At 36.2% G+C, this 18,542-nt stretch overlaps 1 protein-coding gene across 14 annotated transcripts in view; it reads right to left on the bottom strand.

Moving 5' to 3' along the window:
• Window positions 1-18,542, bottom strand: part of unc79 (UNC-79 domain-containing protein) — a 272,091-nt gene that overhangs the window by 241,393 nt on the left and 12,156 nt on the right. For all 14 annotated transcript variants that reach the window (XR_014127995.1, XM_081735890.1, XM_081735895.1 and 11 more), the window contains exons 2-4: window positions 16,214-16,311; window positions 6,652-6,771; window positions 49-210 (exon numbers count right to left, since the gene is read on the bottom strand). Coding sequence is in view for 13 of the 14 variants with exons in the window: in XM_081735890.1 (XP_081592016.1) it covers window positions 49-210; window positions 6,652-6,771; window positions 16,214-16,235 (304 nt within the window). In the remaining variant the exon portion in view is untranslated. The remainder of the gene's footprint in view (window positions 1-48; window positions 211-6,651; window positions 6,772-16,213; window positions 16,312-18,542) is intronic.

Below are 18,542 nucleotides of genomic sequence, written 5' to 3'. Positions count from 1 at the left end.
GAAAATAAAGATACATTAGTGTCAAATATACAACAGAAATGTACTTACTTTGAAGTCCATATTGAATGAGATGAGCTACATCAAGTAGATCCACGATCACATTGTAAAGACTCTTATAATCTAAACTTGGGAACAAAGCCATTCTTGCAGCATCCTTGTCATGGAACTTCAGCATTTCAATGGGAGAGCTTGGCACATCTTTCAAAACAGCTGTAAGAAAAATCAATTAAATTACGTAGAGAGAGAAAATAATGTAGCATTTTGAACTAAAAAATAAATTTGTACTCACGTAAGCATTCAAATGGTAAATAGCACTTAGACGCAATCGGTGGCTAATCGAATCGGTGAGTGGAAAAAGAAGAATATTAAAAACAAAGAAGAACATGCACGATAACTATCTATCTATATACATGAAAATGAAAGTGATTATGTTTGTGATTTCATACATCTTGAACCACTCGACCGATCTTGATCAAATTTTTAACATTTATGAGGTTTGGGCCTGGGATGGTTCTCATCATTTCACTTTGACGGTGCAACTTAGGGGAGGGGGAGATACATAAAAATGATCGAAAATCACCGATATTAGTGCCGAATCCATAGTTTTTGGAGTCGCTGAGATGAACAGTGACACTTCCGATGCCGATTAAATCCAGTCAGCAATGCAACTTGGGGAATGGGAGGGGGAGATACATATAAAATGATCGAAAATGAACTATATTAGTGCCGAATCCATAGTTTTCGGGGTCGCTGAGATGAACAGTGACACTTCCGATGCCGATTAAATCCAAATTTAGCCCCGTAACTTGGGGAACAGGAGGGGGAGATATATAAAAATAATCGATACTAGAGAGCTTCAGTAATGGTAAAAACTGACTGACTAACGGAACATATTACTATTTTTTCTCATTTTAACCAAGCGAAGGAGTGATTGACGCTAGTTTTTGTATAACTAAAATCCAATCTCATTATGTTTTTGGATTTTGGGAAATGAAAGGTCTTAACATACGCTACAAATCTTTCATACAAATGTTTTTGTATAAACAACGGTATTTCCAGTAAGCGATTTTGCTTTTCGTTTTCCAAAAGTACGGTGCTGTGAAATGTTCTCCTTTTTCTACTCACTGATTCAATTGTCATCTTCCTCATGCGTGTTTTTTGAGAAAGTACCCTGCCGAGGAAGATGACGACAAAATCATGTAGAACGACAAGAATGCAGGGAGAGCAAATTTCAGTGATTTCGGTCAAAAAGATCTTACGTAGATTAGATTAGTATTTTACTAATTATATTAGATCAACACAATGAGTGGAAACCAAGCATGTGTACTATCTTTCTAGCTTTTGAAAAAAAGGCTTTCGCTGTAAATCGTGAAATCATCTAAAATATCTGGAGCGGAGAAATATGGGATACCAGGAAAAGTTATATAAATTTAATGTACAAAGGTCGATCAAAAGGTAATGCACAATGCATTGCTGTTCGATAATGGTACGCACTAGAAAGATGGAATTTTGCAAGTAGAAGCACCGGTTCTTTACCACCCAATTTTTATTTCCTGTTGTTGAGGTAAGCCACCCTGAATGATCAATGTCACATCTCACTACGACAACGTACAATAAGTGAATTCCTCTACAAATCCAGACATAACAACACCAATTTACATTAAGCAACACAATGAATCGAAGTAACGTGTGTGATAGCTTCAGAAGTTTCGGTGTGGTGATTGCAGCATCCAGAACCAGCCACGGTCATGTAGACAGTCAACTGTCACAACCAATAAAATCACACCAGACATAGAGGAACTCATCCAAAATGACAGATGAATCACCATGAGAAAGATTATGGAGCACACAAGTATAGTAAAAGAACCTATTAACACTAATCCAACAACTGAGGTACGGACAAATTTGTGCTCGTTGGATTCGAAGGTTTTGACAAGGGAGATTATGCAAACCAGGAAGAACGTGTGTGATGATTTTTTGCAAAATTTTTCCAAAGATTGCTTTCTCGGAATCATCACATATGATGAAATCTGGCTCATCTGTATGGAAAACATTTTCGAGATAACAACTAACTCATTGTGTGTGTGTGAATAAGTGGTGTATTGAACAACCTCAACAGTTTGGCGAACGTGCATTTGTGCCATGGAAACAAAGACGAATGTAGTGCAGTGAAGCAAACGGATCACACTGAGTGACATTTAAAAAGGACCAATGCTTCTGAGTTTTTTCATTGCTTACAAATATCGAGCTACACTAGTTTGTGCGCTACTTTTGACTGACTTTTTATATTATAAAATTAAGGACCTTATCAAAATTTTAAGGATGTTCTATATCAAAACCTCATACAACTAAAACTAAATTACAGCAATGTTGCATTTTATTACTAATAATCATTCAACTAATAATGAATGAAATTACGAAAAAGGTGTCTGACAGAACAACAGGTATACAGTGGATTTTATTGGAAAGTTTAGAAGATCTGAAGTTTGTGGTGAGTGTAGGTTTACTTATTGAGGCCTATAATATTACCGTAACTAAATTAGAAGTATCTTTCACGAATAGCGAGGAAACTACTAGAATGAAAGCAACTAAAGATAAACAGCAATATTCAGGCCCTAAATATATTGTAAAATATTGATATAGAAGACGCTGACAGCTTTACATATCTTGGCAATGTAGTGTCCAATACCGCGATATAAATGAATATGTTACAAAAATAAAATTGAATAAAAATAAATGTGAATAAAAAAAGATAAACATTATTATTACGACACTATATCATATATGGAAAAAGAAAAACTTAATACGTAAAAAAAAAAAAAAAAAAAATACAAATTATACACACCACGGCAAAGACAGTTTTTTGTTATATCGGTCAGTGTGGAAGAGGGCGGAAGAAATGAATAACTAAACTTCAAACGTTTGTTAGTAGAAGTCTTAGGAAAATATTGAATATCTTCTGGGTTTGGGTTTGAAGTAATCTCAAATGAGGACCCATGGAAACGATGTTTGGAAACTAATTGAAAATCAATTAAAAGAGGAGAACGAGAATAATGCATCACTCAAGAAGACATGCATACGTCGCACAGTCGGGCGAAAACGCAAAAAGCTGGCCAAAATATGATAACTATATTCAAATTAAATGAAATTTAGTATTAAGGGGTTATTGAGGTTGCTAATTACGATTCTGCAACTAAAGTTGAAAAAACAAAATGGCGGATCCAAAATGGCGGAATAAAAAATTTGCAAAAGTCGAAAAAGTCGTAGAAATGTTCTCAAACGTGGCGATAAAGGGGTTATTGAGGTTGCTGATTACGATTCTGCAACTAAAGTTGAAAAAAACAAAATGACGGAATAAAAAGAATGTCAACATACTCCGTAATTTTCACAATGTATCTTTAACAACATTCACTTTTTTCACATATTTTGATGAACAATTACTTGTTACTTACGTTCTTATTTATTAGAAATGTATTATTACTTAAATGACACAAATTATTGGTATTTGATTCGGTTATGATAACTGCAACGGCTTGTCACTGTAACATTAGATGAACAATAATTAACATCAACACACTTCGTAATTGGCACGTTTTGGCAGCTACTTTTTTGTCGACAGCATTAATTAACATTCAGACTGCCATTCTACAAAATATGAATGTGGTGCACGAGGGTGCACATAATGTTTTCAACGCTTTAAGTTAATAAAATATATAAACAATGTGAAAATTTTGCCTGACTTACGATTCAAATTATAAATTATTACATCATTATTATTAATTTTTCACTTCATACACTTATTCTACTTACCAGTACGATATAGGAAAACTTTACAGATTTAAAGTGTGAACGCGTTCGAAAGTTACAACCGCTTAAACGGACGCGTCACAATTCTTCTATTATTCTGTACGCATTGGACCTGCTGAAGGGTCTACTTAAGAGTGGCTCAGGTAGTCGGAATAAAGTAAAAACCCTATTCTATTTATGGATTTGGGCCCTTCTAACATCACTTTAGCCAACTACATTAAAAAATTCCTATATTACATACTTTCGTTTTTTTACTTTTGGCCAGCTTTTTGCGTTTTCGCCCCACTGTGCGTCGCCATCATGATTCAATTTATTTCTTAGCAGTTACCGTATGGGCGCCTTTGGCGTGGGAGACCCGAGTTCGATTCCCGGCGGGAGCTCATGTGGTTCGGATTCCACGTTAATCAGTAGGTCCCGTCTCATGTAGACTCGCTGCTGAGAGAGACGTTAAACTCAAAATCAACTCAATTTATTTCTTAAGAGAGAATCACGATTACTATTTCAACCCACTACATAGTCAAATGAGTCAACTTTAATGTACTGATAATCATACGTTACTCATACTGATACAACAGTATCAACCACCAAACGAGCTCACTGTATAGACTGTCTTCGCAAGCCTTTTACATATGCTAGAATCTTCTATTTAAGCTACACATCCATTTCCGATTGACCGATGTATGATGTAGAAGTACGCGTTTACAAACACAATAACAACTAAAAAAATAAAATAAAATAAAAAAAACCGTTAAGCAATGGAGAGAAGAGGATGAGGTAGAAGAATGGAATGAGGCACGGGAATGGAATAAGTAAGTGTTGGCAGTGTATGCGTGACTATCGATCCATGTGTAGGATGCCTGCAACATCATCAACACTCTTGTTCCATATCACCACTGATCTTTGTCAACACCAGGTTTTTCAGATGTTTTTTCTCGTGTCCCTGTGGTTTACTGAGAAGAAAAGCAGTACACTGTGACAACACAGAACACTCAAGTGGAAGTGACTGACCAACATTTTTTATTCTTACACCAAATAGTACCTTCTATCATATGTTGGTCACTATGTACAAATTATATATATTTTAATTTTATGATGTCAACTGTTCACCCCACTTACCATTCTCGACGTCATAATTATCAACCAACGCCGACTCATCAAACCGATTAGTATTTCTTAATATATTAACAACCAATGTACACGTTATATGTTAAAAATACATGTAATTCACAAGAAATATTAATGTAAGAGTTCACAGAAAAAATCCTTTTTTCCATTATTAGCACTTGTGCACTTTAACAAATGTTTTCGCCAAGTCAATTTTCTCTTCGTATCAGTAACAATGCATGAAAGATTATTGATAAAGAAAACTCGTATAGTATTTTGTGAATCATTTTCTCAAAAACTTAGATTTATTTCAACATCTCGTATTTGCAGTTTTATACATAATACATTTTACTCGCTAACGAACTCAACATTTCCTCAATAATTTTAACACTAATGAAAACATTACAACTGAGAAGTACGTTCGTTATGTGAGGAATGAACTGGTCTGTATTGTAATGCCTTACTGCTGACATACAGAGTAAAAGTTCGCCAACTAACTAGTATGTCTTCTGCTTGATTCGCCTCTAATGGTTTCATTTTATTTCTGTCATTTGGCTTAAGGTGTGTACACAATATGGTTGTTGCTCGTGTTTGTTGTGCGCGTGTACACATCAAAATAAGAATACAATATATCAGTATACTTTTGAGTAGTGAGTGTTTTTGTTCGCAGCTATTGGAAAACAGAATCGATAAAGTCATGCCAACCATAATTTCTGGAGAAGTTCGGAGGTACACATCTACCGCGTAAGTCCCGCATTTAGACCTTGTCAAAGTAACTAGAAATCAAGAACTCTTTATTGGACAAGCCTGCAGGCAGATGTCCAAAAAATGCCAGATGAAACGATCTTAGAATGTGGAGGACCGACTACTAGTCTCTCTCAAGAAGTCAATGTGCCTACTTCCACTGCGAATTAGTGTTCTCCAAAAGCACTTGGCACTTTACTGAGGAAACAAAAAGCTTCGTACGTACTGTACTTATGTATACCATTAAATAAAATAGTCCGATCAAGTGAAAAGGCTGGCATAACGAAAAAGATTAAAGAAAATTTTTGACGAAAGTCCATACATTCTGGACTACACTTGGTTATCGAAAGAGCTGTGGTTTCACGTGGTGGGATACGTTTTAAAATTTTCGTATTTAAGCAAGTAAAAAACCCAAAGAGACACATGAAGAACTCCTTCACTTCATGATAATTGGCACTTGATGTAGGATATCTCAACAGCGCAAGAAAATCTTCAATATCTTTGTAAAAAAAGAAAATTACTACTGCAATTTCCAGCGGGATAGAGTGACATCCCACATATCACACGCCAGCATGGAAGGATTCAATCCACTTCGGTGACAACATCATTTGAAAGCAGTTTGACCTCAGCGCTCGCCTGATCTGCGCTCCTTGATTATATTTTACTGAGATACCTGAAACAGATGTTTAGGCAAACAAAACTTGAATCATAGGTGCCAGTAGCACACATTAATGGAGGAATTCAGGCAGAGTCAGCGAACTACTGGCAAGGACACTCCAAAAAATGGCGTGCCACAGATTCAATGTTGTCTGGACGCAAATGACAGTCACTTCCGGCACTAGTTATGATGTCATCAAATTTCTTACAAAACGAGATAAATCAACTTTAAAATTTCATTGCATTATATTCATTAGTGTCAAAATTGTTAAAGCTATGGGAGGTTTGATAGCAAGTGGGATACCCTGTATTAATTTTATGCTAATGAAATATACTTACTGAGTAAAGTTTGGGAAAAATACTTCAGTGTATTGCCAACATCAACACCAGATGGAACAGGCATGACACCATGGAGCAAGCGAAGCCGATAATCATGTAAATTACGAATCTTTGCTGTGACTAGAATAAAATTCAAAGAACAAATTAGATAAGAGACATATTTTTAAGGAACAAATTTAATTTGTAAATGTCATTTATCGTTAAAGATACAGATGGTGATCAGAAAAATGGAAACACATGTAGTTGGCAACACGTCAGATGTATGGGTTGGCAGTTATGTCTTGGCGCCCGCAGCGTCGGACCGCTGGTGGTGGTGTGTTAGGTCGGTCTCCATACTAGTCAGGCGCAGTGGAACAGCAGTGTCCAGTGGCTGCAGCAGACGGAGGTAGTGTAAAATGGGAAACCTCTCAGATTTTCAAAGAGGGCAAATTGTTGGTGCGAGCGAGTGTGACGGCATTGGCTACTGTGTTAGGTGTGTCGCGTGGGAGAATGTCGAAGGTGATGACGGCCTACACAACATACGGGAAAACCACATCGGGGAAGCGGAACAGTGGGCGGAAGAAAATCATGAGTGACAGGTCACGCCGGGTATTAAAGCGCATTGTCACGCAGAACCGTCGTGCCACTGCGGAGCAAGTGACGGAGGAAGTCAATCAGAACCTCCCCCATCCTGTTTCGACAATCACAGTCCGCGGCGAATTACATGACATGAACTTACGGGGTCGTGTTGCACGGGCCAAACCGCTCACCAAGGACCATAACGCTTTTGCACGCCGCAAATGGTGCCGCGACCATGCAACTTGGACCGTTGAGGACTGGAAACGTGTGATATGGTCGGATGAGTCATCCTTCACCCTATTCCCAACCATGGGCCGTGTTTATGTGTGGAGAACGCCCAGAGAAGCTTATGATCTGCAGTGTCTCCGCCCAACTGTGAAACATGGCGGCGGCTCGGTGATGCTGTGGGCCGCCATATCATGGTTTTCATTGGGTCCTGGTCACACTTAGCAGACGAATCACTGCCAACGATTATGTCGCAATTTTAGGAGACCGCTTGCATCCTATGGTCCGGATGTTGTTCCCGGACAATGACGCCATTTTCCAGGATGATAATGCACCCATTCACACAGTTGGCGTTGTTGCAGCGTGGTTTGAGGAACATCGGGATGAAGTTCAACGCCTCCCCTGGCCCGCTCAATCCCCAGATCTCAACATAATTGAACATATGTGGTCCGTCTTGGAAACACGACTCCGGCAACGATTTCCACCTCCACCCTCTCTCACAGAACTGGCCGATGCCCTGCACGAGGAATGGTGTAAAATTCCACTTTCTACCATTCACGACCTCTATTCCTCCATCCCACGTCGCATCAAGGCTGTTCTGAAGGCGAAAGGTGGCCCGACACCATATTAATATGGTAAGTTGAAATTTCGTTCAGGTGTTTCCATTTTTCTGATCAGCATCTGTACATAAGGTGGTTTAAAACTGTAAACATCCACGTAAAATTGAATGGTATAGAAAATATGAAGTCAAAGCATATGGGTATATGGGAGAAGAGGTGAACATGGCAGGGCATATAAGGATCACGACGACCACCTTGAATACCACCATACTGGATTTGGGTCTAAATTCTTAAATGGGAACTATAGTATGTTACGTCATTTGCTCGTTGCACATGCTCTCAGAAAGATATCACAGTAATTATTTTAGTCCTGTCTTTATTCATAATAAAATTATGATCAATTTTGTGCATGTTGTAAAGATACGGGATATAAACATCAAAAAGAACGAATTATCATCGCTTGTTCCGGCAAATGCTTAGCGTAAGCATGCCATATGTTGAGATCATAAACTAAATAAGAACAGTTTTGTTTATCTAGAACTTTCAATATATTTGAAATGTGTATCTATACTTATCCTATATTTCCTCTACTAATTTCTATGTTTCGGCAGTGTACTTTATTAAATAATATTTTAATGATATATTATGTAAGTTTATTTTTAAAAAAAAAAAAAGACATTAGCCTCATCTACTTTTTCATGTCTATTAACGTCTGATTGGCTGTTCTCCTTTTTCTGACGTGAAGGACGAAAGAGAGAGATATACTGGAGTGCAAAACTTAAAATTCTTTCACTGGTACACGGTACTACTTAGTATATATGAGAAAATATTTACAAGACACGACACAGCGAAAAAGATCTAAAAGATGTGATTGATAAATTGTCGGATAACCAAATTTCTGCCTTCAGAAGCCTAAGTACTCCGCCATTTCAAGCGACAAGATTAATTGTTGCTTACTCCTAGAATCCAAGTAACATGATAGTTTATGGCAACTGTTCAGTCTCTCGTACATATTTTTAATTAAAATACTTCTCTGTTTGAAACACAAATGAATATACAAAGTTTAAATTACTTCATTTTTAATCAACTTATTGTCATATTCATAGATGACAAATGAAAATCGATAATATGATTGGCTAAAAATTTAGGTCACAGAAAATATCAGAAAACTTAGAGAAAAGATATACAAGAATGAATCAATCGAATGTTTTACAATATTTGCATCGTCTGAGGTATGTCACGTGACTGAAACAGTTCTCACTCGTCGCATTGAAAATACTGAATTTGAATACTGAAACAAAGTCGTATTCAAAAGTACTCACTAGCATGGGTATACATAGAAATACTTCGTGTCCTGAAAGTTATGCAGTGCTGCAATCAGTGTATGATTTGACAGCAGCAAACAAGAAGGTACAACGAAGTATAATTCGAGAACTCTTAGATTATAAATTCGAACTGGGCTATACCGCCACGGAAGCAACCCGAAAAATTTATTGTGCGAAAGGCAAAGAGGAAACTGATTGCAGCACAACAAACAAATAGTTTAAGAAATTTCGGTCGGGCTGTAAGAACCTCATCGATCAGTCAAGGTCAGCCAAATCATGTATCAGAGGGAAATCTGACAACTAGCGCTCGGAAGTTGGCAAGTGAGCTTAATATCTCAGAGTTCCACGTGGCTTGTCATCTTCAAGACCGCGAAAAATGAATCCAGAACTGCCAAACTGTGTCTTGCCAATTGACCCCAATTCAAGCACAGAGGCACGTGGATGAGTGCAAGAAACTGTGGAAAAGCCCGTGATCTGCGTTTCTTCAGAACAATAATAACGTGAAGTGAATATTTTTCTGAAATCCTAACGTGTATTGGATAAAAAAGGGCCAGGTACCGAAATGTTGCCAAACATACGTTTGGAGCACAAGGTGACATTTAGTGTCTGGAGTAATTATGAACGGTAATTCACTACCAGTTTGTTCCGGACAGTCGAATCGCTAATGCCAGTTTGTATTGCGAACAGTTGGAAAGGATGTATATTATTGAGCCCAAAAATACCCTGCACCGGTGAACAGAAAGCGAGCTCTTCTACAGAAAAGCAGTACAAAACAGTATCTCTAGAACGATCTTCAGGAACTTGAAGGAATTGATTTGACATCATACCGAGCATATAGTCCGGATTTCGCACCCTCTGATTATTACTTGTTTCGATCCAAGATTCATTTCCTGCATTTGCAAGGCTTTAACAACCAAGAGGAGGTGGAAGTTGTAGTGCAGGATTTCTTTCCATTCGCGATGTCGAAGAACTTGTATTGATATGGAACCAAAGAAATGGCAGAAAGATGGCTTCGTCGGGCAACACAATAGCCTCTATTTTGAATGCTAGGCAGCTTTCGTTGTAACTTGACGCATTAAGCAAGTATGTGACCAAAATATTGCAAAAATTTTGACTTCCTTAGTATATTGAAATACATTAAGATATTTTAAGCGAAGTTACATATCACAAAAGAAATTGTGCTTATACATTGTTTTAATGCAAAATTTTCTGTATAAACCCGCTATCGGAAAGAGAAAAATCGGGAAAGTAGTGGGAAATTAAATAGAAATGTCAGGGTCATTATTCATATGTATAAATTCTACTTTATGACATTCAAGTATTAGTTGGAAATCAGTCATTCATTCGCTTGAAAAAGACTGTTTTCAATTTCAATAATTTATATTTAAAAAATGCAATTCATGCCCCATCCCCCCGCACAAAAATTCCTACACGAATGCGTCAATTAATATTAACTGTTATATCTCTCTTTCACCTTACAATACACATGTACTTTTCTTCTCGTGTAACTTTTTAACAACTAAAAATTACTTCACATTTTTGTAACCACGAGTATTGTTATTTCTTGATCATCACAGACAGCAGATGCTTAAGTTTTTTGGTAGCAAATCATTTTGTTCTCATGTAAAATATCTCTTGATTAGATAAACAGTCACATTTAAAACATCCCCGACAGACATCGCATTTAGGCAGATATTTTTGTGTTAATAGGAACGTTTGTGTGCTATAATAAAATTGGGAATAGATAAGAGGCAGTTTACAAGTAGGAAGATAACCTAGACATTAGCCTATATGGAAGATGAAGAGTGTCCTCAGACTAAACAGCACTTTTTCATTTCTCAAACCGAAGTAAATCATGATGATTGGTGAGTCAACTTCACGTTAATTGCAAGAATGCTGACTAGAGTGATTTTTAATGGCTTCAGTACTATGTATAAAAGTATGGAAAACTAATATCGTCTGTTTGCATTAATAAATTACGCTGAGTCCTGCTCGAGTTTAGGATAAAAAATGTTAAATAACTACAAACGTACAACCAAATTGCACATTTTCTTTAGAATACAATCTCTTAACAATCTATTTTATCGTGAGTTTAAGATTCAGCATAAATATCGACAGTTTCGTATCTATATATATATAAAAGAAGAAATTCTGACTGACTCATTTTTCTTTTTCTTTTGGTTTAACGTCCCATGATTATGCACCGAGGCTAAGAGAGACGATGATGGTAAGACGGTTGGAAACGAAGAAAGGAAAGAAACAAGAAGTGGGAAGAAAGGGATTGGAGATTACAATAAGATGTCCATATTTTGAAATCCTGTCAAGTTAGAGACATGAAATTTGATATTTAAAGTTTTCATTTAAAATAATTAAACATGTGTTTCAGCATTTTTAGACGCTTGACCTACAATGGAAGAAATGGAGTGGGAGTGCTTCCCTATGATGTTCGAATTTCGTGCGAGACTTCGAGTTGAGACAAATTCTATATAAAAGATGCACAAGGTAGAACGTAAAATGTTGTCTACTAGTTAATTATAAGGATTAAACAAAATTTACAAATAATTTATAAAATAAATCATACAAGAAATGGGGCACATGCATAATTTAATGGATGATTTGAATGCTGTCGTGAGGGGGCAAGATAGAGTGTAGTAAGCTGGGATTAAAAACACGGTATAATAAATCATGCCATTATATATGACAAAAGCATATAATAATTGCCGCAGTAGTTTTGTGAAAGAAAAATTTACTTCGTAAGCAAGGAATGCATTTTCTGTTTTCTTATGGATTGTCTTCGGTGTTCTGAACTTACCAGTGCAGTATATACAAAATTACAGTACAAATTTTAAACATCCAAATGAACTCAGTTCTCAGATTTTATTTTAAGTTCCGTACACAATATGCAATGGACATATAGTTACCTTTATTAAAATCGTGCTTATAAAGTTCTTAACTAGGAACTTAGATCTTTGATTGGGATTTTCTACTGGAAGTCTTTCATATCGCATAATAAAAACTAAGATTAATGATAAATGGGATGGTGAAATAATCTGTGACTCGAAAACATCGAACCATGTATGCAGTGGGCTTCTCATCTTCGTGTTAAGAAGAAAGAAAATGGAAAATGAATTTAAGTTTTGATAAGCACAAGACAGAAAAATTTAGAAATGAAAATGAGATACTTAAACCCTTCTATAGCGTCGACGTAGCATCTCCCATATTAGGCTGTTTGGTCAATTTTGCAATTTTTCACTCACTTATATCAGCCTAATTTACTTTAAATTCTGCATGCATACTTATTTCCACGACAAACAATATGATGGGGGTATCAAAAAGTTCGTGCAATCACCTAGAAGGTGACGAACTGCGAATCCCCTCGGACATGCATTTTATAGTTTAGGTCTTTGTGTTAACCATGCAAATTCTGGATTCGTTCAAACAAATCTTCCTTTCTTTTCTTGCAAGTAAATCATTGAAGGTGCGATGATTGACAAGCCTGAGGCACGGAGTGTCATTAAGTTCCTCCATCTTCAGGAGAAATCCATGAAGAGATGGAAGAAGTCTAAGGAGACGAAAGCCCATCCTGTGAGGTGGTATCCAAGTCAAAACGCCAATTCCACACTAGATACATTTTGACAGAATGACGTCATTTCTGAGCCAGCCAAACTGCAGACTTTTACAAAATAGGCTTCCGGGAAGTGAAGAACCGCTGGCAAAAATATGTCGCTACGCACGGTGACTACGTAGAGAAGGACTAATACCATCATAGTGTTAGAGTTCTCCAGAGTGGATTTCTTCTAGGTGACTGCACGAACTTTTTAATACATCCTCGTACCTCATCAATTCGGACTCAAGCTCTAGTATCTGCGGTTGGAAAAATGGCAAACCGTTCATGCTTTCCATGCGAGTTGTCCATTATTCAATTCCTGGTGGCGAAACAAAGCTTTAGATAAAAACCCGAGTTCCTGCTTCGGATTCTACTAGCTGTAAATTATATTTCATATAGGCTCGGTACTGAAGACAGACTTTCCCCTGCAACCAATCAAAGTCATTTTCTACATACTTGCGTCAACATTAAATTTTGAAAACATAACTATTGCAACCTAAAAAGAATGTTTACGAATGACTGTTACACATATAACTCCACAAATATCAATACTAGTTTAGTTTCAATAATCTCCATGCTGCTAAACTACTCAGCAGCCTTATGCTCAACGTGCTGAGGTGCATGTGTTCAATCCATGCTGCGAGTATAATACCTCATATAATGCTCGAGCAATTGCTCAGATCCTACTGTAACAATAGATAGTATGCTTTCATTATATCTCGTCGTAAAGAAAAAATCGCTTTTATGGGGCTTACAAAGTAAAGCTCTATCCGTTGAAGCGGAAGGATGGTTTGGGAAGTTACCAATTAAAGGTATTAAATAGAATACATAAAAAAAGACTTTTAAGTGACATGTCTTTGTTTAAAAAATGTATTTAAAGAGTAACTTGTTTCTTAACACTGTTAGTCATAAAATCATGAGGTGTCCATGAAAGAGGTAATGTAACGCAATTAAATTGATCTAACAGGAAATATATGGAATCGATATTACACGACTTTACGACCAGCAATTTATAGAAAACTTTAATAATAATAATAAAAACTTGTATTCTCTTTGCGAGATATGCATTCTTCAACGTTTCGGTTGAAAATTATCAACTTTGATTACAAAGATACTATGAGACTGGTTAGGTTTTACAGGAAGGTGGGCAACGAACATTTTGTAATCCATTTCAATGTTTTTTCATGAAATTAACAGTTAGATAATCAGTGTTCCAAGTACTGAAGCTAATTTTTATTGTATGAATTGAAGTTATTAAATAACTGTATCCATATATATATATAAATCCCTTGGGCAGAGTTTTGTTTTAATTGGAAAACTTCACTTTAAGTGCATTTTTTTTAAAAATATAGAATCCTATCATTTTCATGATTTGCATAAGAAAGACATTTCCTTTCTGTCCTTTAGGTATACATAGATTCTGGTTTTAAAAATGAAAAATGAAATGAAATTTTTGAGTTTTACGTCCCACGGTTATTCCGGTTAGGCTAAAGGAGACGGTAATGATGAGAGATGAAGGAAATGGTGGAATGAAGAAAGTGGGAGGAAACGGGAGACCCCCGAGAAAACCCACGCACACGGTATTTGTCCACCACAAAGTTCACTTGGCGGTAGCAGGGTTTGAACCCGGGACCCCAAACACCAGAGGTGAACTCTCTACCACTGAGCCACCGCGGCCCGATTCTGGTTTTAATGTTGTGTTCTGTTATTCCGACATAAGAATGCTTCGATACTCCTACTGAAGAGACAGCATAAGAGCAAAGGCATCTATAACCAACAGCATAATAGAAGCAAACACAGTATTTGGAGTTGGAAACACTGAATATCTAACTAGTGTATTTCATATAAGAGCGCTCATCTGGATTATACAATTTTTACTGTCAACATCTTTTTACTTCAAAGCCTTCAAAAGAAAGTTACCCTATGTTCGTGATCAAGATTGACGAAGTGAAGTACAATTGTTTTATTCCCCTTAACTTTCTGAATGTTGCTGGAATTGAATAGAGAACTTTCGCAGCTACATGTCTACACAGGTGTCACACAGTGAGGATGACAAATGCTTATTTATTTATTTAACAATCACCAGATACACCTCAGAGGCCATTTTATACTGGATATCTAATAACAACAATAACCGGAAAGGATTTTTGAGAAGGTATCGGCCAGGGCCTGCTTTAGTAGGTACCATCCCGGCATTTGCTTGCTAGGTTTTCTTCAGTCAGACTGAGGAAAACCCTGGATAACCTTAGTCAGAATGGTCGGCAGCGAGAATCGAACCCATGACCTCCCGAAAGCGAAGCCAACGCTCTACTACTTGACCTACTTCGCTCGGTAGTACAAAACAGTGGGTGGATAAAAAGGAACAAAAATGTTTCTGATGATAGAATTACTGTTTGCCTGGAATATTGTTGCTGGATAAGTACTTTCAAGGGATTTGTGTGAAGAGTGTAACACCTGTAACAATTGAAATATAAGTGTTTAGTATACCATCTAATGTATAATTCTGGAATATGCAATGTCGTTGTGGTGAGCAGTGTTTTTTCCAGACCTGTTTTTTGGGGGGGTCACTGTCCCTCCGGAGCTCTGAGAGTGGTCCCCCGGAGGAGACTAAAATAATACGTCTACAATATAATAATAAATAGAATAGTACCAACAGTGCCCCCCGGAATACTAAGTGTGACCTCCGGAACATTTTTTTTGAAAGAACGACTGGTGGTGAGATGTATCTAACACAGTATGGACATTATAGTATTAGAGACTTTTAGTGATTCAGCAACAACGAAGTATTGTATTGCTATTCTGCTATCTACGACATTACCATCCTATACTTTCCCTATTACAGTGTCAAAATTTTCCATCACAATTATGTGTGCATTTTCTCTGTCTAAGATTTCTTCTATATTCTCATAATTTACCTCTACTTTTCCATTTCTTCGCGCACTGGTTGGTCCGTACGTCTGGACAATGTAAGGTACGATAGAGGAAAAGGGGAGGAGAGGGGAGGGGGGAATGGCAACTACTAGATAAAGTTAAGACAGATTAGCGAAAAATTAAACTCCTAAATGTGCGGCATGTGAATAGCCAATGATCCAAAATACTTATGATATTAATAGAAATTACTATTTCCGCAATTGAAAATTATTGCAAGAACACGAAAATTGCTATATATCTAAAAACTAATCAAGTATTTAAAAAATTCTTGCCTCTTATTTTGTAACTACGAAGCTGTACTAAGAATAGGCCTAACTTTTTGAGATGTTATTTAATAATAGTAATAAACTACTTACAAGCTGCTGCTCTTGTCCCCATGGTGAACGAATCTGTGTAGACTTCCCTTTATTTCAAATTCAGATTTCTATGAAATTGTTCATGGTGTTGATAACAACTGAAAAGAACCAATAACATCAAGATTAATGTTTTCATTGTTAACTGTGTAATGGCAACTTAAATTTTATTTCTTCTAAATATATATATATATATATATATATATATATATATATATATATATATATATATATATATATATATATATATATATATATACATACATTTACGCAATGATTACTTTGTACACTAACTGCTTATTCAGTTCTCTCCCTTTACATACACTTTCAGCTTTCATAGAATTACTTAATTACTTGGGTTGTTGGAAATTAGAGATCTAGGTTAAATTTTACGGTTTGATTCTTTTTATTTATTTATTTTTTAAATGCCAACTGCGCTCCACAATTGATGTAAGGTGTAGTATTCAAATTCCTGACCGCAACTAGAATATACAATCGCAGCATTATGAAGATATTAGCAGCTTAAGAATCAAAGATGTGTCTTGATGATTTCAATAAGTTCGTATTTTATAATAATTGTAAGTATATTTAAGCTATCATGTAAAATACAGCAAGTGCATAAAACTTTACATTAGTAATACTTTATAATAATATAATTATTCACAACATTGATAATAAAATATCGACTATGAAAACCAATTATACAGCACACGAAGCCATCATGTATGTAAAATTCCCACGCTTAAAATTAAAAAAAAATCCAGTAAGTTACTAAATTCGGCAAATTCACGATTAGACATGGCAATATTAGCCCATGTAACAGACCAAAACCATATTCCAGAGAAATTAAATGTCGACTGAAAGCAGGGAATTCATGTTATTATTCAGTTCAAAATATCTTGTCGTCGCGAATTCTGTTGAGGAATTTGAAGCTTAAAATATATAAAACGATAATTATACCTGTTATCCTGTATGATTCAGAAACATGGTCGCTTACTCTGAGGGATGAACGTATACTGAAAGTGTTTCAGAACAAGCACATGAGACGAATATTCGGACCCAAGAGGAATGGGAATGGGGAATGGTGGAAACTTCATGACGAGAAACTACATAATTTATATCGTTTACCAAACATTGTTAGGGTCATCAAGTCTAGGAGACTCCGGTGTACAGGTCATGTAGCCAGAATGGAAGAAAGTAAGAACGCTTTCAAAATTTTAACTGGAAGTCCAATCGGAAAACGACCATTAGGAATACCTAGGCATAGGTGGGAGGACAATATTAATATGTATCTCACAGAAATAGGAATACAAAGTAGAAACTGGATCAAGTTGGCCAAGGATAGAAGTCAATGGAGAGCTTTTATGAACGCAGAATTTAACTCTTGGGTTCCATAGGCTATAGAGTGAGTTAGTTACTTTAATATTAGCCCATGGCATGTATTACCCCAAGTCTGTGGTTATTCTGTAAAAAGTGTAAACAACTTATTATTATTATTATTATTTTACAATGCTTTGTACATAATACTTTGCTAAAGGTTTACGGTACTTATAGTCATCTCAAGTCAGATATTTACAATTAGTGTGTATGAAGGAAAAGAAAACAGAATACCTTTTCAACTCTAGTGAACAAACAGGAGGTCAGTGACCATAATCCGTAATTAACATGATCATAATGGTATATGAATTGGGATCTGAGAAGCATTTTATTTTGGATGAAGATTTGTTAATTGAGGGAAGAGAAAAAAATTAAAAGATATCTTTAATTTAACGTCCTACGGTTATGTACTAAAGATGGATGATTACTGAAAGTGAATGACTATGAAATAAAGTGAAATGAGAATGGGAGGAAATGGGATAACCCAGAGAAAACCCACGGATAAGATATTGTCCAACCACAAATTCAACAGGTCTGGGATCAAACCAACGAACTTACAACAACACGTACCATCAAAGTGATCGCTCTACCATTGTGCCATCTTTACCCTCTTCACCAAATAAGGAAGGTGATAGTAATCACTGAAACAGTTTTGGCATTTATAGAAACACGACGTAGTGTTGCGCATACTTTTTCTCAAGACAGTATATCTACTGTATTTAGCATTGCAATTGAACATATTCTTTAAATAACGGGGAATGGTTTCAAGTGTGATTGATCATAAGCGAAAAATTACACTGGGAAAATAAATCTTGATTTTTCATATTTTCTTCTTGGTTACAATAAAAATGTTTTCAAAATCTTGAAATTTTGTTTTTTTGGATAGATGATTTGGATACTTGAGTGATGTCAATTATATAAACTTAATCTTCAACGTTTAGTTTCTTGGTTAGAT

This window comes from Thermobia domestica, chromosome 13 (assembly GCF_964235325.1).
Source record: "Thermobia domestica chromosome 13, izTheDome1.hap1.1, whole genome shotgun sequence".
Lineage (NCBI taxonomy): Eukaryota > Metazoa > Arthropoda > Insecta > Zygentoma > Lepismatidae > Thermobia > Thermobia domestica.
The sequence above is the reverse complement of the archived record's forward strand: the minus strand, read 5'-3'. Positions and strand labels throughout refer to the sequence as shown.